The following is a 21,354-nucleotide window of genomic DNA, read 5'->3' on the forward strand; positions in this document are numbered from 1 at the left end:
ATATAAAAGTAGCCTATCATGTTCTCTTTGCTTAAAGGAGAGGAGCACAATGATTTGTCAGGAGGGCAGGTAAATGGTGACAACTGTGATTAAGTAAAAATGTTCACAGACCTATAACATTAGTCAATTTAGCTGTATCAGTCACTTATGATGATTGGACTAAATGAAATACACTGAAGCATATATATTAGGTAAATATGTCTTAACAGAGGTTTTAATTTCCCCAGCAGCCCACACTGTGTCTCCCCATCTTATCCACCCTCATCCCTCCCCTGGTCCTTATGGGAGCTTCCTACTGGTCTTGTTCACCTTTCTGCAGTACAAAATTACCTCTGACCGGGGCTGGCACTCTTCTCCAAGACTGCCACCATGCCTGTTCCATGAATGAGCCTGGAAGGAGCTGCTGTACCAACGGTGTGGCCAGAGAACTCCTCCTGTAGGTATACAAGCCATCAGCCCTGTGACACAGCCCACCTACCATCAGCCCAACGACATCCTGATTCCAAGGATTCCAGCCCAGCAGGAACCACTGCTTCCAGCTTATAGGCTTGAGAGCAAACATTTTTATTGTCAGAGGGGAAAAAAGAGAGTCCTCAACAGCTGAGTTTCACCTGCACAGTTCTTAAAGTGAAGTCAGAGAGGCTTTTAAAAGGACTCCCACCACGAACAATGAATATCCTTGTGTATAACTGAACAAAAACAATGGCAAGACTTGTGGAAGAGTTTCTCAGAGAAGGAAAACTTGAGGGGAAAGAAGAGGAACAACTAAGAGACTGAAAAAGAAAACAAAGGAAAACAAACAACAACAATAAAAAGGTCAACAACAGGAGCTTGTAGAAGTCCCAGCCAACACAGCATGTCAAGCCAGACTTCTAAGTCCTACTTCAGGTGGCTTGTTAATTTCTGGGGTGACCTTCTCTGTTTTACTGAGGGAGAAGTATTTCTATTAACCCTTTTACCTACCTCCAAAAGGGACTACTGTACAATCAGTCCACACAGTAGTCCTGCTGCCAAATATATGTAAAGGTCCATTTCTCAGGAAAAATGAGTTTACATTTAAAGAGCATCTATTACTATAGAAGGTAGATGCTTCAACAATCTATCACCAAATGGTATAAAAACAAGTGATACCATGTCCTTTTTTTACCTCAAACTCTAAGCTACTCTAGCAGTCTGGAGTATTACTGCGACCTTCTCTGTAACATCTGAGTCTCAAAAATTCTTACTGATTTAATTTGAACACCCAAGTGAAGCTCTCATTCTTACCAAGTGAAACTAGGTATTTATTACCATTAGGATTTCATATTATACCATGTCTATAGCTTTGTTCCCACTGACAGAGGATACGACATTTTTCATATCTAGACTTCCATCTCCTAAACCTTTTAACCATAGCAGCAGTCATGCCTGAAACACTCCAATCTGATTATTATGCCCTTTAGGGAAAAAGAGTATTTTAGAGGCACAAATGGAACACGTATTTATTTGCTATACATATTGGTGGTCAAACAGCATAAAATTAAAAGGAAACCCTACTTCTTGAGAGTTCTACAGTCAGGGGATGAAGATATGCCCCTGGAAAAGTTTCCTTGTAACAGTTCCCATTCCTAGGCAAACACTTTTAGAACACAATATTGATGAGATTTTTAATAGGAAATTTAGAATACATAACATGTTTTATATTCATTTATTAGTTAATAGGTAAGAGTATTGTTGGGTTTTTTAGAATCCTTGTTAAAGCAATAGGTTTCTTTTTTTTTTTTAACTTAGGACAAAGGTATGGCAACTATTGACAACACAGTGTAGAAGCGCTGGTTATCTTGGTTACCTCAATCCAATGCTATCGAGCAAACACCCAGTACGCTAGTGGATGACAGTGACAGCAAGGCAAGTTTACACTATATCTAGCACACACCAGTCATGCAATGGCCCGTAGAAGGCTCATGCCACCAGGCAGAAACAGATATACAAGCCATTAAGTAATCATCCACAGCATGCATTAGAGGTTTCACTGAAAGAACACCAAAGAAACAACTAATGATGTTATTCATTCTTTTAAAAACTTCAGAACCCTCTCCTGAGCTTGTGCATCCTGAAATGGATTATCAACATCTTGATCTAAGTCCTCTCCCCTACGGCAAAGGCATCTTTAAAAAAAACACTTGTCCAGCATTCAAGTAAATGTTTTTCAGTACTGCTATATATACAAATACTTGCAAAGATGTATACAATTTAAGTACACAATTTGATGTGTATAAAAGCCATATCTAAAAAAACAAAAGCGTAGATGAGAACAATATATATAGATGTACACATAAGTCATCAGAGTCCATGAGATAGAGATAATACTGATGGCATAATAGTTTTTCCCTATTCCATTATATTTTGCATCCAATATTCTCTCCTGGCTTTCTCTCCTGATGTGCACAAGAAAAAACTATACTTTAAATAAGCTCCAAACTAGAAAACATAAGTCCATCAGGTGAAAAGGACTGAGTTAGAATGGATCTAAATTTTCTTTCTACCTAAACATACATTTGTAAAGATATAAGCATAATTCTCTTTATTAAGTGAGTGTAAACATGAAAACTGACCTTTATCACAGATCCAAAATTCTATTAAAATTAACTCCAGGTTAATTATTTCCTTATGCTGAAATTCTGTAGTTGAATACAGCCTGAAATGAGTGGGCCTTAGAAATCTTGTTAAATGGCATTTGTAACAGTTTCAGTGCTTTCTTCTCTCCTTCCTTATGATTATTTTCATTATAGTTAAGAAGGTTCGTCTAAAAATGAATCCTCAACATTAGGGAAGAGAATGGTCTAGGTCCCCAGGATTTAGGTGAACACCATCAAGAGAACCATCCAGTTGGCCAGGGATCACAGGAACAACATCAAAAGGGAGTTCAAATTCATCTTATTCTGTAAGAATTTTCCCAACTCTAATATGGAGCAGTAGACTGAAGGATCTGGAGGAATTACATGTTCTGTTTACACCAGGTGCTATAAAAACTAAGACTGATACATTTTGCTTTTAATTCTATTTGCATTTTCTTGAAGTCTCAACTCATAAATCAGTATGAGGGGAAAAACAAAAGATCTATAAAATGCTAAAGCTGGAGTCTAATAACTATAAGCTTTCATTTGCATGAAATAATATGGTGTGTATAAACCATTCAGCTACTTCCTACACATTTTAATCCACTAATCAACAATGGCATGAGTCTCTATTGTTAGTCTGTTGAATAAACTGACTTGCCTGACTTATTTTTTTAAAATAGAAATTGGAAAAGGCAATCAAAGAATCATAATACCAAGGTAAAAGGGACAAAGTAAGTTAGAATTTGGCTTTGGGAAATCTAATTTTTAAGCAAGAACACAGTATAGAAGTATGGGCATACTGTCACTAATACAGCTATTTGTATCAAGTGATTTCCCAAGCATCTGTGCACCATATTTAGAAGTAAGGCATATGAACATGTGTGATAACTATTGAAAATAAAAAATGCAGCATTCTTAGAAGTACAAAGTTAATGCTGAATGATGAAATGATAAAGCCTTTATGTTTTAAACTATAAAATTTAGGCTTTTCTGAGGAAAGTCAACATTCTTTAGGAGGCAGAAAAGGCCAGGGCTTGCTCCAAAGAGAGAATGCCAAGATAAACGCAAAAACCTAAACAGCTCTGCGTAGGTATTTATTTGGGAAAATGTTCTTACACAGAAGACGACTGGGTCAGTGGGCAGAAGAAATCAATTAATGCCATGCTAGAACATATGCCCACAAAGGTGACAGCAAAAGCTAGACTAGCTCTTTCCAATGCCTGTACTTTCTCACCGTTCTCACCACAGCAGTGATACTTTTCCCTTTGGGTTTAACAAGAGGATGTTTGTCTTCTAACAAACACTACAGTGAATAAGTATTTAGCACCGTGGCTCAGGGGAAGCCAGATTTTCAGGAGTCTCTCTACCACAAACTGATGCCAATTCACACTGTACACCGCTAAACGGGCTCAAGTTCAGTTTTACAAGATGTAAAAGTTCTGGAGATGTGTTTCATGACAATGTGAATATACTCAACACTACCGAACTGTACGCTCACAAATGGTTAAGATGCTAAGGTTAGTGTTAGGTACTGTTTACCACAATGAAAAAAAATTCAAATATTAAAAAAAAAAAAAAAGGGAGGAGTGCTCTAGGTCCTTCAAAACACTACTTTTTAATTGAAAAGCCTATTGCAGGAAAAATTAGCTGATACTTTGACTAAGCACATACTAATTCCTGGAAGTAAGCCTCTTTTAAAAAACGAATATATAGCTATATATAGAAACCCTAGTTTGTACACTTTTGAGACATCCACAGTGTGCTCAGTGATGTGCCTACCAAATGATTTAAATGGATTTCTACACCCCATTCAGAAGGCAACTTTAATATTCTAGCCTTCTTTTCTAAAATCAAAAATTTTAAATGGGGCTTCAGAGAATGCTAACTATTCCTGCCTTAACTCCTTCCTTCAGTTCCATTCTTGGGCATTAAAATGACACCGAAGCAATTTTCCAAAGAGGCTCCAGAGAAGCTCTGAATTCTCTACCCTGAAACCCCTTAAAGAACGAGATGATTACTCCATGTTGTTCAGTCTGTTTCATAAAAAATCTATCCCAGGCTGGCCCAGAACAAGGTAATTTTATACCACCAACTTTAGGAATGTGAAAGTGTCAGAGAGGCAATGAGTTGAAGCAACAACATTCCTACTTTCCTCAATTTTTTTTGGCAATAGTTCAATGCTTTAAAGAAAATAAAACCATTTTAATTTTATCTACATAAATTCTTTTAGGAAATTAAAACTTCATTTTCTGACTAGCTCTTAAATAAGCAGCAATCTGTATGCAGTTACTAAATTTAGCAATTAAAGATTGAACCAGCCTCACTAACTTCACTTAACTATATAATCTTTTTTTTTTCTTACCAAATGTCACCTCTCCATTTCCACTCTTGTCAAACAATTGGAAAGCCACTATGAACATGGAATCTGGAGCACATAATACAGATTCAAATGCCAAAAACTCTTGATAGGAGATCAACCTAGAATAAAATATAAAATATCATCAGCTGGTAACCTGCCTTTGCAGTATGAACTATAGCTCAGGGCAACCAAATAACTGATGAAGGGAAGTTTCTCTGTAGTGGTATTCCAGATAATAAAGAAAGAAGGAATGATAGAATATTGGTTGGTGGTGGTGTAGTCGCTAAGCCGTGTCCAACTCTTGTGACTCCATGGACTGCAGCCCACCAGGCTCCTCTGTCCATAGACTTTTTCAGGTAAGCATACTGGAGTGGGTTGCCATTTCCCTCTCCAGGGAATCTTGCTGACTCAGGGACTGAACCTGCGTCTCCTACACTGGCAGCTGGATTCTTTACCACTGAACCACCAGGGAAGCCCATGATAGAATATTACCCTTTTGTAAACTCTTAACACATTAATGGATCTAAATAATAATCAACAGTCCCTAAATATCACAGAAAGAAAGAGACTGGATGAAAACTAATTGAAACTGAATCTGACCAAGTCTCTAATAGATCAGAGTTTCTAAACCTCTGCACTCAACAGTGACATTTGAAGCTGAATAACTCTGCTGTGGGGGCCTCCTATGCATTGTATCATGTTGAGCAACATCACTGACCTCTACCCACTAGACGCCAACAATACCTAGCACATTGAGAACGAATGTTTTAAATGTAATCAACAATTTGCAGAAAAAATATAAAGGACAAAGAAAAATGTTAAATTAAACATTACGACAGAAACACACCAGCAAAAATGTAGATTGTGGGAAATTAGAAGTAAACATTTTGGAGTTGGAAAAAAAACCATTTTAAAGAAGATATGGCAGAGAACCTAATTAAAGACCTAAAAGATACAGCAATTAATTACAAAGATACAGATCTTATTTGGATTCTGATTAAAACAAAGTAAAAAAAATTTTTTTTAGTTTATAAGAAAATCAGGAAATGAAAATACTGATATAACACAAATGCTTGATAATACTGAGACATCAACATTTTTGAGGTTTGTTTTTGGTAATTTTTCTTATCTCTTAGAAATATACATTGAGATATTTACAGATGAAATTTGTCACCTGGAATTTGCTTCAAAATAATCTAGGGGATAGAGGAATAGGTGGAGATATAAGTAAAACAAACTTAGTAATTATCTTCACAAGTATTAAAAGTAGGTGTATTTAAAAAAAAGGTGTAGTCACACTTAAGTAAAGTGAACTGGGGTGATTACACGCATCAGCGCAGTTCATCCTTGGTTAAAAAAAAAAGTCTTAAAAAAGAATTAATACTCTAGGTGGATAATTTTGACAGAGTTTTGTTTCACTTTTACATATATATATTATATATGTATGTGCGCTTGTGCATTGCGTTGTGAAATCTACTTTTTAGATCAAAAGAGTTTGTAGACCACTGTAGTTTAACTATGCTGGCAAATAAAAGCACAAATTAACCTAAAAAAAAAGTGGGTGATGAATATATTGAATTTATTACACTACTTTTTGTTTTATATATTTGAAATGTCACTAATAAAAACTTTAAAGGAAAGTTCAAAACAAAAAGGAAAACCAAAGCTTATTCATCCTATAATACTAACGGCTGTGAAACTAGCCAGTGGCCAAAACTACACTGAACTAGCCTTCGGTGATTTTTTTTCTAATTTATTTTTTTATTGAAGGACCTGCTTTACAGAAGTTTGCTGTTTTCATTCAAACCTCAACATGAATCAGCCATAGGTACACATATATCCCCTCCCTGTTGAACCTCCCTCCCATCTCCTGCCCCATCCCATCCCTCTAGATTGATACAGAGCCCCTGTTTGAGTTTCCTGAGCCATACAGCAAATTCCCATTGGCTATCTATTTTACATATGGTCATGTAAGTTTCCATGAAACTCTTTCCATACATCTCACCCTCTCCTCCTCTCTCCCATGTCCTTAAGTCTATTCTCTATGTCTGTTTCTCCATTGCTGCCCTGTAAATATATTCTTCAGTACCATTTTTCTAGATTGTGTATATATATGTTAGAATACGATATTTACCTTTCTCTTTCTGACTCTTTTCACTCTGTATAATAGGTTCTAGGTTCATCTACCTCATCAGAACTGACTCAAATGCATTCTTTTTTATGGCTCAATAATATTCCATTGTGTATATATACAACTTCTTTATCCATTCATCCGTCAATGGACATCTAGGTTGCTTCCATGTTCTAGCTTTGTAAATAGTGCTGCAATAAACAATGGGAAACACGTGTCTTTTTCAATTTTGTTTTCCTGAGGGTATAATGCCTAGGAGTGGGATTGCTGGGTCATATGGTGGTTTTATTCCTAGTTTTTTTAAGGAATCTCCATACTGTCTTTCATAGTGGCTGTCTCAATTTACATTTCCACCAACAGTGCAAGAGCATTCTCTTTTCTCCACACCTTCTCCAGCATTTATTGTTTGTAGACTTTTTGATGATGGCCATTCTGACCAGCCTGAGGTGATATCTCATTGTAGTTTTGATTTGCATTTCTCTAATAATGAGCAATGTTTGAACATCTTTTCATGTGTTTGTTACCCATCTGTACATCTTCTTTGGAGAAATGTCTGTTTAAGTCTTTCCCCCACTTTTTGACTGGGAAAATGACTATACTACCAAATGCAATCTACAGATTCAACTCAATCCCTATCAAACTACCAATGGCATTTTTCACAGACCTAGAACAAAAAAGTTCACAACTCATATGGAAACACAAAAGACCCTGAATAGCCACAGCAGTCCTGAGAAAGAAGAATGGAGCTGGAGGAATCAACCTTCCTGACTTCAGATTATACTACAAAGTTACAGTCATCAAGACAGTATGGTACTGGCACAAAAACAGAAATATAGACCAATGGAACAAGATAGAAAATGGGTACCTTATTTTTGACAAAGGAGGCAACAATATACTATGGGGCAAAGACAGCCTCTTTAATAAATGGTGCTGGGAAAACTGGACAATTACATGTAAAAGAATGAAATTAGAACACTTCCTAACACCATACACAAAGATATACTCAAAATGGATTAAAGACCTAAATGTAAGACCAGAAACTATAAAATTCTTAGAGGAAAATATAGGCAGAACACGTGACATAAATCTAAGCAAGAGCCTCTATGACCCACCTCCTAGAGTAATGGAAATAAAAGTAAACAAGTGGGACCTGATTAAACCTAAAAGCTTTTGCACAGCAAAGGAAACTATAAGCAAGGTGAAAAAACAATCCTCAGCATGGGAGAAAATAATAGCAATGAAACAACTAACAAAGGATTAATTTCCAAAATATATAAGCAGTTCATACAACTCAATGCCAGAAAAACAAACAACCGAATCAAAAAGTGGGAAAGAGCCTTCAATGATTTTATGGAGCATTTGGGCTTCCCTTACGGCTCAGCAGTAAAAAAAAAAAAAAAAAAATCCGCCTGCTAATGTAGGTTCAATTCCTCGGTCAGGAAGACCCCTGGAGAAGGAAATGGCAAGCCACTGAAGTAATTCTGCCTGGGAAATCCCATGGACAGAGGACCCTGGTGGGCTACAGTCCTTGGGATTGCAAAAAGTCAACTAAGCACACACACCCACATGCACAATCTTTACATGGCTCATTTCAAATATAATTTCCTCAAGAGAATCATCTTAAAAGTCCCCAGATGACTTCACATCCTTACAGCATTTGTTCTGTGCCCCTCACAAAATTCCTGTTAAAGTAATTATGTAACTCATTATTTCAAATCTAATTCCCTGTCAGAAAGTAGGCTTGTCAGAGCACAGGCTTGATTCAGGGCAGGAACTCAAATATTCTTGAAGAAACTCAATTTAGGATATATGACTTTTTAGAGACATGTTTTCCAACACATTTTTAAGAAAATGACTACATTTCACATTTCATTTTATGCCCACTCATCTAAGTCACATTACACATTCAAAGTTACATTTTTATTACTTAAAACATTTTGAAGTATGTTTAAATTACACAAATTACATTATATCCAAAAGCAATGCTGCTGCTATTTACTTGCTAAGTTATGTCCAACTCTTTTGCGACCACGTGGACTGTAGCCTGCCAGGCTCCCCTGTCCATGGGACACTCTAGGCAAGAATACAGGAGCGGGTTGCCACTTTCTCCTCCAGGGGATCTTCCCAACACAGGGATCGAATCTCAGTCTCCTGCTTGACAGGCAGATTCCTGACCCCTGAACCACCTGGGAAGCCCAATATACTCTATGCCTTTGCCCTTTATTGAGGGAAAAGAATGGCTCTGTCGTGGTAGTATTCAGGGCACTGGAGACTATGCCCTCACTGTGCTCATGCTAAAGAATCCTGGGAGGAACAAGCCAATTAAAAACTGTTTATCAAGCCACATGTCATATAACACAGCATATGCATTACTAAAAAATATAGTAAAACTCTATAAAGTATGATTATCAGTACACAAATTTTCAGGTAGTAAAAACAGTGGTATCATCCTGACTATATCCACACACTCCTACAAAGCAATGAGCAATTTGTGGTTCTAAGTTCTGAACAAAACTCAAGATCAATGAGAATGTATAACACAAATACAATAGTGATCTAGGGAACCAGTTAGAATAGGTTGTCACTTTCTATATTATGAAATTTAGAAACATTTGAAATTTTTATATTTATAATGAAGAATTAGCACTATTTCTTCTGCTCATAACATTAACTTTTAAAATAAAAATGAAAAGTCGCTAGGCTGATTATAGGGGGAAGAACAACGCATAGCATCTTGATTTTTTCAAAACACGCCAAGTCTCAGCAAATAGACATAAAAATACAATTACCCTGAAATATAGAATATTAGATTTTAAACATATTTCATGTTCAGTAGTAAAACTTTCTGTATTTATGAGAAGAGGTCAAAGGTTTTTTCCTTAACTAGCAAAGGTCATAAATGGTTGGCTGGCAAACCAATCATTTGCTTTTTAGGAGTCACGCTGGTATCACTTACACGTGGAATCTAAAGTATGTCACAAATGAACACATCAACAAAACAGAAAGACTCACAGACACAGAGAACAGACTTGGGGTTGCCAAAGGAGAGGTGGGGCGGGAAAGGGATGAAGTGGAAGTCTGGGGTTGGTAGAGGCAAACTATTACATTTAGAATGGACAAATGACAAGGACCTCATGTATAGCACAGGAACTATATTCTGTGATAAACCATAAAGGAAAAGAAAACTGAAAAAAAGAATGCATACATGTATATAAGTGAGTCATTCTGCTGTATGGCAGAGATTGGCACAACATTGGAAACCAACTACATTTCAATTTTATAAAAAAAAGTTCTATATTAACCTAAATGGAAAAAGAATTTGAAAAAGAATAGATGCATATATATGCATAAGTGAATCACTTTGCTATACACTTGAAACTGACACAACACTGTTGATCAATTATATACTTCAATGTAAAATACAAGTTAAAAAATAAAAGTTAAATTAATAAAACAAAAAAGCACAGGGAGAAAAAATATACACACATTCTATGAACTTTATTAAATATCTACATTTTTATCTACTAGTATATTCAGAAAGGCAAATCATATATTTATGCAATTTAGAGTCAGAAGGACCCCTAGAAAATTCAAAGAACTGATTTGTACAAATACATTCAGCAACTCAGTGAGCCACGGTGAAGACTCAACTCCTACCTTCAATCAATCCAGTGTACACCATCCTGTCCCCCAACCCCAAATTTAAAGTTATAGCTGAAAAATACAAAAGGTATCCGCTATCTCTAGCAAGTAGAATATTATTATAAGAAGGCATTTGGGGGATACTGAGCCAAACCTTAATACTCAGTTACCTTTGTTATACAGGGTGATTTATTTGAAGAAAGTCAATAAAGAAACACAAAAGCATCAGCAAACTCAAAATAAGTCACTTCGTACTATGCAGCCTTAAAAAGGAATGAAATTCTGATACATGCTACAACATGAATGAATCTTTAAAACACCATGCAAAGTGAAATAAGCCAAATGGAAGCGGAAAAATATTATTTCACTGATATGAAGTACTTAGAACAAATTCATAAAGACTGAAAATAGAATAGTGGTTACCTGGAACTGGGTACTGGGAGAGAATGGGGACTTGTTTAATGACTGTGGACTTTCAGTATGGGAAAATGAAAAAGTTGTGAAGCTGAATACTGGTGAAGAAATGAATGTGAATGTGCTTCAGTCCAGTTTAGTCACTCAGTCATGTCTGACTTTTGTGACTACATGGACTGCAGCATGCCAGGCTTCCCTGTCCATCCCCAACTCCCGGAGCTTACTCAAATTTATGTCCATTGAGACGTTGATGGATCGTCTCATCCTCTGTCGTGCCCTTTACCTCCCACCTTCAACCTTTCCCAGCAACAGGGTCTTCTCAAATGAGTCAGCTCTTCACATCAGGTGGCCAAAGTACTGGAGTTTCTGCTTCAACATCAGTCCCTCCAATGAATATTCAGGACTCATTTCCTTTAGGATGGACTGGTTGGATCTCCTTGCAATCCAAGGGACTCTACCAGTCTTCAACACCACAGTTCAAAAGCATCAATTCTTTGGCGCTCAGCTTTCTTTGTAGTCCAACTCTCACATCCATACATGACTACTGGAAAAACGATAGCTTTACTAGATGGACGTTTATTGACAAAGTAACGTTTCTGCTTTTTAATATGTTGTCTAGGTTGGTCATAGCTTTTCTTCCAAGGAGCAAGTTTCTTTTAATTTCATGGCTGCAATCACCATTTGCAGTGATTTTGGAACTGCAAAAAAAAATACAGTCTCTCACTGTTTCCATCGTTTCCTCATCTATTTGCCATGAAGTGATGGGAGCAGATGCCATGATCTTTGTTTTCTGAATGTTGAACTTTAAGCCAACTTTTTCACTCTCCTCTTTCACTTTCATCAAGAGGCTCTTTAGTTCTTCCTTACTTTCTGCCATAGGGTGGTGTCATCTGCATATCTGAGGTTATGGATATTTCTCTCAGAAATCTTGATTCCTGCTTGTGCTTCATCCAGCCTGGCGTTTCTCATGATGTACTCTACATATAAGTTAAATAAGCAGGGTGACAATATACAGCCTTGACGTACTCCTTTCCCGATTTGGAACCAATCTGTTGTCCCATGTCCAGTTCTAACTGTTGCTTCCTGACCTGCATACAGATTTCTCAAGAGGCAGGTCAGGTGGTCTGGTATTTCCATCCCTTGAAGAATTTTCCAAGATGTTCATGATCCACACAGTCAAAGGCTTTGGATAGTCAATAAGCAGAAGTAGATGTTTTTCTGGAACTCTCTTGCTTTTTCTATGATCCAACAGATGTTTGCAATTTGATCTCTGGTTCCTCTGCCTTTTGTAAACCCAGCTTGAACATCTGGAAGTTCATGGTTCATGTACTGTTGAAGCCTGGCTTGGAGAATTTTGAGCATTACTTTACTAGCGTGTGAGATGAGTGCAACTGTGCAGTAGTTTGAACATTCTTTGGCATTGCCTCTTTTGGGGACTGGAATGAAAACTGACCTTTTCCAGTACTGTGGCCACTGATGAGTCTTCCAAATTTGCTGGCATATTGAGGGCAGCACTTTCACAGCATCATCCTTTAGGAGTTGAAATAGCTCAACTGGAATTCCATCACCTCCACTAGCTTTGTTCATAGTGATGCTTCCTAAGGCCCATTTTACTTCACACACCAAGATGTCTGGCTCTAGGTGAGTACCCACACCATCGTGGTTATCCAGGTCATTAAGACCTTTTTTGTATAGTTTTTCTGTGTATTCTTGCCACCTCTTCTTAATATCTTCTGCTTCTGTTAGGTCCATACCATTTCTGCCCTTTATTGAGCCCATCTTTGCATGAAATGTTCCCTTGGTATCTCTAATTTTCTTGAAGAGATCTCTAGACTTTCCCATTCAACTGTTTTCCTCTATTTCTTTGCATTGATCACTGAGGAAGGCCTCCTTATCTCTCCTTGCTATTCTTTGGAACTCTGCATTCACATGGGTATATCTTTCCTTTTTCGTTTTGCCTTTTTTCTTTTCTCAGCTATTTGTAAGGGCTCCTCAGACAACCATTTTGCCTTTTTGCATTTCTTTTTCTTGGGGATGGTCTTGATCACTGCCTCCTATACAATGTCATGAATCTACATCAGTAGTTCTTCAGGCACTCTATCAGATTTAATCCCTTGAATCTATTTTTCATTTCTACTGTATACTCATAAGGGATTTGATTTAGGTCATACCTGAATGGTCTAGTGGTTTTCCCTACTTTCTTCAATTTCAGTCTCAATTTGGCAATAAGGAGTTCATGATCTGAGCCACAGTCAGCTCCTGGTCTTGTTTTTGCTGACTGTATAGAGCTTCTCCATCTTTGGCTGCAAAGAATGTATCAGTCTGATTTCAGTATTAACCATCTGGTGATGTCCATGTGTAGAGTCTTCTCTTGTGTTGTTGGAAGAGGGTGTTTTCTATGACCAGTGCATTCTCTTGACAAAACTCTATTAGCCTTTGCCCTGCTTTGTTCTGTACTCCAAGACCAAATCTGCCTGTTAGTCCAGGTATCTCTTGACTTCCTACTTTTGCATTCCAGTCCCCTATAATGAAAAGGACATCTTTTTTGGGTGTTAGTTCTAGAAGGTCTTGTAGGTCTTCATAGAACTGGTCAACTTCAGCTTCTTCAGCGTTACTGGTTGGGGCATAGACTTGGATTACTGTGATATTGAATAGTTTGCCTTAGAAACAAACAGATATAATTCTGTTGTTTTTGAGATTGCATCCAAGTATTTCATTTTGGACTCTTTTGTTGACTATGAGAGCTACTCCATTTCTTCTAAGGGATTGTTGCCCACAGTAGTAGATATAATAGTCATCTGAGTTAAATTCACCCATTCCAGTCCATTTTAGTTCACTGATTCCTAAAATGTCGATGTTCACTCTTGCCATCTCCTGTTTGACACTTCCAATTTACCTTGATTCATGGACCTAACATTCCAGGTTCCTATGCAATATTGCTCTTTACAGTATCAGACTTTACTTCCATCACCAGTCAAGTCCACAACTATGAGTTGTTTTTGCTTTGACTCCATCTCTTCATTCTTTCTGGAGTTATTTCTCCACTGATCTCCAGTAGCATACTGGGCACCTACCGACCTGGGGAGTTCATCTTTCAGTGCCCTATCTTTTTGCCTTTTCATACTGTTCATGGGGTTCTCCAGGCAAGAATACTGAAGTGTTTTGCCATTCCCTTTCCAGTGGACCATGTTTTGTCAGAACTCTCCACCATGACCTTGGGGGGCCCTACACCGCACAGCTCATGGTTTCATTGAATTAGACAAGGCTGTAGTCCATGTGACCAACCTAGACAGCATATTAAAAAGCAGAGACACTACTTTGCCAGCAAAGCTCCATCTAGTAAAAGCTATGGTTTTTCCAGTAGTCATGTACGGATATGAGAGTTGGACTATAAAGAAAGCTGAGCGCTGAAGAATTGATGCTTTTGAACTGTGGTGTTGGAGAAGACTCTTGAGACAACCAGTCAATCCTAAAGGAAATCAGTCTTAAATATTCATTGGAAGGACTGATGCTGAAGCTCCAATACTTCGGCCACCTGATGAGAAGAACCGACTCATTGGAAAAGACCTTGATTCTGGGAAAGATTGAAGGTGGGAGGAGAAGGAGATGACAGAGGATGAGATGATCCATCACCAACTCGATGGATGTGAGTTTGAGTAAGCTCCCTCAATGGACAGGGAGGCCTGGCGTGCTGCACTCCATGGGGTCACAAAGTCAGACCCAACTGAGCGACTGAACTGTAACTGAATCTTAATGAAGATAATGGCAATCTCCTTCAAAAGGGCCCATGCACGCATGGTTGCACTCAGTGCCCCCAACCCTGCACCAGGCCACCGTCAACCCACGGAGACTCCTGGACACTCATGGCAAGTCTGGGTCAGTCTCTTTTGGGGTCACTGCTCCTTTCTCCTGGGTCCTGGTGTGCACAAGTTTTTGTTTGTGCCCTCCAAGAGTCTATTTCCCCAGTCCTGTGTAAGTTCTGGTGGCTCTATGGTGGGGTTAATGGTGACCTCAGGCCACTGCTGACCTGTCCCTCCACAGGAGACACTCAAACACTCAAACGCAGGTCTGGCTCACTCTCTGTGGAGTCTCCTGGTGTGCACAGGTTTTGTTTGAGCCCTCTGAGCGTCTCTGGCAGGTGTGGGGTTTGATTCTAAAAATGATTTTGCCCCTCCTACCAACTTGCTGGGGCTTCTCCTTTGCCCTTGGATGTGGGGTACATTTTTTTGGTGGGATCCCACATTCTCCTGTCAACAGTTGTTCACCAGCGAGTTTTAATTTTGGAGTTCTCACAGGTTGCACACTTCAAATGCATATACATGTATCCATTCTTTCTGTTTTGTAAGTTCGTTAGTATCATTTCTTTTTAGATTCCACATATAAATGATGTCATACAATATTTCTCCTCCTCTGTCTGACTTATTTGACTCAGCATGACAATCTCTAGGTTCAGCCATGGTGCTGCAATAGCATTCATTCTCTTTAATGGCTGAGTAATATTCTACTGCATGTATGTACCACATTTTTTTTATCCATTCCTCTGTTGATGGAAATTTTGGAAAACTCAGCAGTGGCCACAGGACTGGAAAAGCTCAGTTTTCATTCCAATCCCAAAGAAAGGCAATGCCAAAGAATGCTCAAACTACCGCACAATTGCACTCATCTCACACGCTAGTAAAGTAATGCTCAAAACTCCCCAAGCCAGGCTTCAACAACATGTGAACTGTGAACTTCCAGTTGTTCAAGCTGGATTTAAAAAAGGCAGAGGAACCAGAGATCAAATTGTCAATATCTGTTGGATCATTGAAAAGCAAGACAGTTCCAGAAAAACATCTATTTCTGCTTTATTGACTATGCCAAAGCCTTTGACTGTGTGGATCACAATAAACTGTGGAAAATTGTTCAAGGGATGGGAATACCAGACCATTTGACCTGCCTCTTCAGAAATCTGTATGCAGGTCAGGAAGCAACAGTTAGAAATGGACATGGAACAACAGACTGGTTCCAAATAGGAAAAGGAGTACATCAAGGCTGTATATAGTCACCCTGCTTATTTAACTTATATGCAGAGTACATCATGAGAAACGCTGGGCTCTATGAAGCACAAGCTGGAATCAAGATTGCCAGGAGAAATATGCATAACCTCAGATATACAGATGACACCACCCTTATGGCAGAAACTGAAGAACTAAAGAGCCTCTTGATGAAAGTGCAAGAGGAAAGTGAAAAAAGTTGGCTTAAAGCTCAACATTAAGAAAACTAAGATCATGGCATCTGGTCCCATCACTTCAAGGCAAATAGATGGGGAAACAGTGACAAAGTTTATTTTTGGGAGCTCCAAAATCACTGCAAATGGTGACTGCAGCCATGAAAGTAAAAGATGCTTACTCCTCGGAAAGAAAGTTATGACCAACCTAGACAGCATATTAAAAAGCAGAGACATTACTTTGCCTACAAAGGTCCATCTAGTCAAGGCTATGGTTTTTCCAGTAGTCATGTATGGATGTGAGAGTTGGACTACAAAGAAAGCTGAATGCTGAAGAATTGATGCTTTTGAACTGTGGTGTTGGAGAAGACTCTTGAGAGTCCCTAGGACTGCAAGGAGATCCAACCAGTCCATCCTAAAGGAGATCAGTCCTGGATGTTCACTGGAAGGACTGATGCTGAAGCTGAAACTCCAGTACTTTGGCCACCTCATGCGAAGTGTTGACTCATTGGAAAAGACCCTGATGCTGGGAGGGATTGGGGCAGGAGAAGGGGATGAGAGAGGATGAGATGGTTGGGTGGCATCACTGACTCAGTGGAGATGAGTTTGAGTAAACTCTGGAAGTTGGTGATGGACAGGGAGACCTGGCGTGCTGTGGTCCATGGGGTCAGGAAGTGTCGGACACGACTGAGAGACTGAATTGAACTGAATGGCTTTTACTTTTAGACAACCTATCATGCTATTTATACAATGTTGTTTCTCCATGGCTCTCCAGGGACTTCCCTGGCAGTTCAGGGGTTAAGACTCCAAGCTTCCAATGTGAGGGGCCCGGCTTTGATCCCTGTTCAGAGAACTAAGATCTCATATGCCCTGTGGCACAGCCAAATGAAATACTTAGAAAACAAAAAGCAATAAAAAAAATACATGGCTGTCCATAGCAAGCACCTGTATCAAAACACTCTTGCTTACTTTACTATTTATTAGAGGAAAGGGAGCCAGGAGAAGAGAAAGGGAGCAGTTAACATGCTAAGAAAACAAGGGAGGGCAGGCAAGGATAGAACACAAAAGGAACACAGTATTAACCACCCCTAAACCTGCTTTGATGCTTTTGAACTGTGGTGTTGGAGAAGATTCTTGAGAGTCCCGTGGACTGCAAGGAAATCCAACCAGTCCATTCTAAAGGAGATCAGTCCTGGGTGTTCTTTGGAAGGACTGATGCTAAAGGTGAAACTCCAATATTTTGGCCACCTCATGCGAAGAGTTGACTCATTGGAGGGATTGGGGGCGGAGGAGAAGGGGACAACAGAGGATGAGATGGCTGGATGGCATCACCGACTCAATGGACGTAAGTTTGAGTGAACTCTGAGAGTTGGTGATGGACAGGGAGGCCTGGCGTGCTGCGATTCATGAGGTCGCAGGTTCAGACATTACTGAGTGACTGAACTGAACTGAAACCTGCTTTTCTCATATACTTAAGTAAATCATTCAAACTTGTTTATACTAGTTCTATTCAGATTTGGTCTGGAGTAATTATAAACAGTATTATGTGATTCTTGTCAAGTTACATACCAATATAGGCCATGCTGTGCTTGTTCACGTCTGACTCTGCAACGCCATGGACTGTAGTCCACTGTCCACAGAATTTTCCAGGCAAGAATCTGGAGTGGGTTGCCATTTCCTACTCCAGGGGATCTTTCTAACCCAGGGATCTAATCCATGTCTCTTGCGTCTCCTGCATTGGCAGGCAGATTCTTTACCACTGTGCCGCCTAGGAAGCCTATATACCTACAGGACTGGTCCTCAAAAAACTATAACAGAATCAAGGAATACCTCTTGGAGTTGGAAAAAAGATAAACCAACTAAACTATCCTAACTTTCATCACTGCCCTGCTTAAAGGAGTAGGAAATGGAACAATAGAGAAAAGATAGCTTTTTAAAATGATTACAAGAAGATGAGCTAAAAAGTAAGAGAATTAATCGTGTGTTATTGGACAAGCCAATCAATCTCTCTGGAGTTCATTTTCCTTAAATGTGAAATGAGGAAGGGCTGGCTACTTGGAATAAGTTTAAACATCATCAATGCCTTTGATTTTCTTAAATTAAAAGTATTTTAAAAAAAAATTTAACAATGATATTTAACCCTTCTGAAATCATAGACCCTTTGAAAAACCTGTGATTTCTGCCCAGAAAAATGAAAATACAAAATCATTCATTTTTGCATTATATTTCAGTAAGTTCAGGAAACTATGAAGACCATCCATGGGTGGGAGGTTTCTAGAAAATTGTACCTTTCTCTGCTTTTAGAAATAATCTATATGTTTATAATTTTTATGACCTAACTTTATGAATCAAATTTCCTACCCAATCTGAATCTGACTTATTCTAGGGAGGGAGGGGGAAAAAGGAAGTGTAAGTAGTTTTTAAAATTTTAAATAGAACAAATATATCTTTTCAAAAAAGAAACAGCTTGCTTTTTTAAAGTAAACAGTATTCAACATTATTAGATTCTTTACTAGCCAAAACCCATTTTTGATCGATTCTACCCTGGCAACTTAAACACTCAATTCCACTTGACCACACTTTAACAACACAACTGCTTCTGACAGAACCACATGAAGCTTCAAATAAGATACACCAGTGGAATGGATCAGAACATATGGTCACAAAAGGAAGCATCTGAAAAGATATGGAGGAAGCTTCTGAAAAGAAACGTCTGGCAAGTCTCAGACCAAGTTAATGACAATAATTAAAATTTCTAAATTTGAAGAAGGAATTCTGAGTAAATACCATTAATTTTTATATGCCTCACTGTCTAATCACTATTGAAAGACCCAAGGACTGAATGGGCCACGGTTACCTGGCAGCCAATTTGACTTTTTCTGGAGACTGGGCACAAAATGTATACAAGTTCCTCAATATCTGTCAGTGATGAATTATAGAAAACCTTTCCAAGATATAAAATACTCATAGTAAATGTCATGCACTGTGCTAAATTCTGTGAGAAAATAGAAATGAATACAATAACCCTGGATTCAAAGACCTTTGAAACCAACACTTCCACTGTATTTCGACAGCCTTCTAAACATTTTAAAGAGTTAAAACTAATTTTGCCTAGTTTTTCACACAAGCCCCTCTACAGGCAAGAAAAAGAAAATGGGCCCTTGGAGTCCTGGGGCTCTAGCTCAGAACTCACAAAGCAAAGAATACAAATATTCCATTCCCTCCCTAATACAGTCCTACTAGATTTTAATATAAAAATGCCCTTCCCCCTTGATTTGAGTAAACTGACACTCAAGTAAGATGCACTTTGTAATTACTGTGACTGCACACATGCCTACAATGCCAGGCTAAAAATACCTCCAAGTCTGAGAGTCACAAGCCTATAGGATACTAGTCAAAGCTTAGCACACAAGGTCCCCAGCTGTGCCCCCATTACTCTGACAACCTGCCCACTGTGGAGGCAACACAGACATGCAGGTGCCCCTTGATGGGTTTTGTGGGGGGGAAGTAGAAAAGAATAGCTTTATTGCTTTGCTAGGGGACACAGTAGGCTAATGCCCTCAAAACTACGTTTCCCTGCCCCTTGATGTTTCATGCCAATTGTTCCCTTTCCTGGAATGCTCCCTCTTTGTCCAGCAAACTCTTTCTGTCTTGCCAGATTCACTCAAGCATTACTTCTTCTAGGATGCTCTCCTGAACACCCAAAACAGAGTTAATTATGCTGTCTTAGGTGTCCCTTGTATATTTCATATGGTTCTATCATAGCACCTTATTCCCAAAGTATTACTTTTTCTCTTTGTTTACTCATCCTTTCTCACTAAGCCATGAGTTTCTTCTCAAGGTCATGAACCTCATTTTGTTTATATTTCTAATGTTCAACAGTACTTGGCAAATGATGGCTGTCTCATAAATACCTGACAGATAAATGAATAAGTATCACTCTAAATGCTTCCTTATTATTCCTTATAGCAGTTATAACCACCTAATATTATAGTTTACTTTTAAATTTTGTTTATTATTTTTCTGTGGTTTATTCACTGATGGAATTCTAGTACATAGAACGTGCCTAAAACATAGTAAGTACTCGATATTTACTGAATGAGTGAATAAAAGATAACTTAGCCATCTGAAAACCATTTTGCTCAGATTATTCAACATAAAATACAGCTTTGCATGTATTTTTTTTCCCAAAAAAAAAGAAATGCAAGTATACTTGATAATGGCAGTAAATAACAATTTTTTTAAACTTCTAAGAAAAGATATGGTTTATTAATATTAAAATTCTAAATGGTCATGGGTAAGTTTATGGTTTTCCCATTTTTTCAGTATGATATTGAATAACATTAGCTTTTAAGAACAGCATACAAGTTCTTACCCATCCTTGGTTTGATCGGCTACTCCTGCCAAGAGCTGCACAATCTTCGGATTGCTATTTGGATCATTATACAGTCCAAGATAGCGCTGGACAAAGTCTTCCGGGGTCATGTAATGTTCTCCATCAACCTCAGTACTGGCATACTAAAAAGTAAATAATGCATACTTAAAATTAAAATTGTTCAGTATCTTTTTGTACCCAGCAAAAGTTTTCTGAAAAAGTAAATTAAATGCCAGTATCATAATCAAGGTAACAATAAATGCAGAAGTTTTCTCTGGATAGTCCAAAAACAGACACCCAGAGCCTGAGTTCAGAACATTAGCAAAGTATTGATACGTGCTACAATATGGATGAACCTTGAAAACACTTTAACTTAAAGAAACCACACAAAAGACCACATACCACATGACCTCATTTATATGAACTGTCCATAAGAGGCAAATTCATAGCATCAGAAAAGTACAGGAGTAGTTGCCAGGAACTGGAAGGAGTGGGGAATGGAGTTAACCACTTTACATAGGGGGAGTTTCTTTGGGGGTGATAGAAATGCTCTGGAATTAGACAGTGGTGACAGTCACACAACTTTGTAAATAAACTGAAAAAAAAATCAACACCGACTTGGACACT

At 38.4% G+C, this 21,354-nt stretch overlaps 1 protein-coding gene across 2 annotated transcripts in view; it reads right to left on the reverse strand.

Annotated features, from left to right (window-relative positions):
- SLC25A12 (solute carrier family 25 (aspartate/glutamate carrier), member 12) overlaps window positions 1-21,354 on the reverse strand; it is a 99,123-nt gene that overhangs the window by 57,138 nt on the left and 20,631 nt on the right. For both annotated transcript variants that reach the window (XM_010843820.1, XM_010843819.1), the window contains exons 3-4: window positions 20,728-20,870; window positions 4,963-5,078 (exon numbers count right to left, since the gene is read on the reverse strand). In XM_010843820.1, coding sequence (XP_010842122.1) covers window positions 4,963-5,078; window positions 20,728-20,870 — 259 coding nt within the window. The remainder of the gene's footprint in view (window positions 1-4,962; window positions 5,079-20,727; window positions 20,871-21,354) is intronic.

The sequence above is a fragment of the Bison bison genome, unplaced genomic scaffold (assembly GCF_000754665.1).
Source record: "Bison bison bison isolate TAMUID 2011002044 unplaced genomic scaffold, Bison_UMD1.0 scf7180017864190, whole genome shotgun sequence".
Lineage (NCBI taxonomy): Eukaryota > Metazoa > Chordata > Mammalia > Artiodactyla > Bovidae > Bison > Bison bison.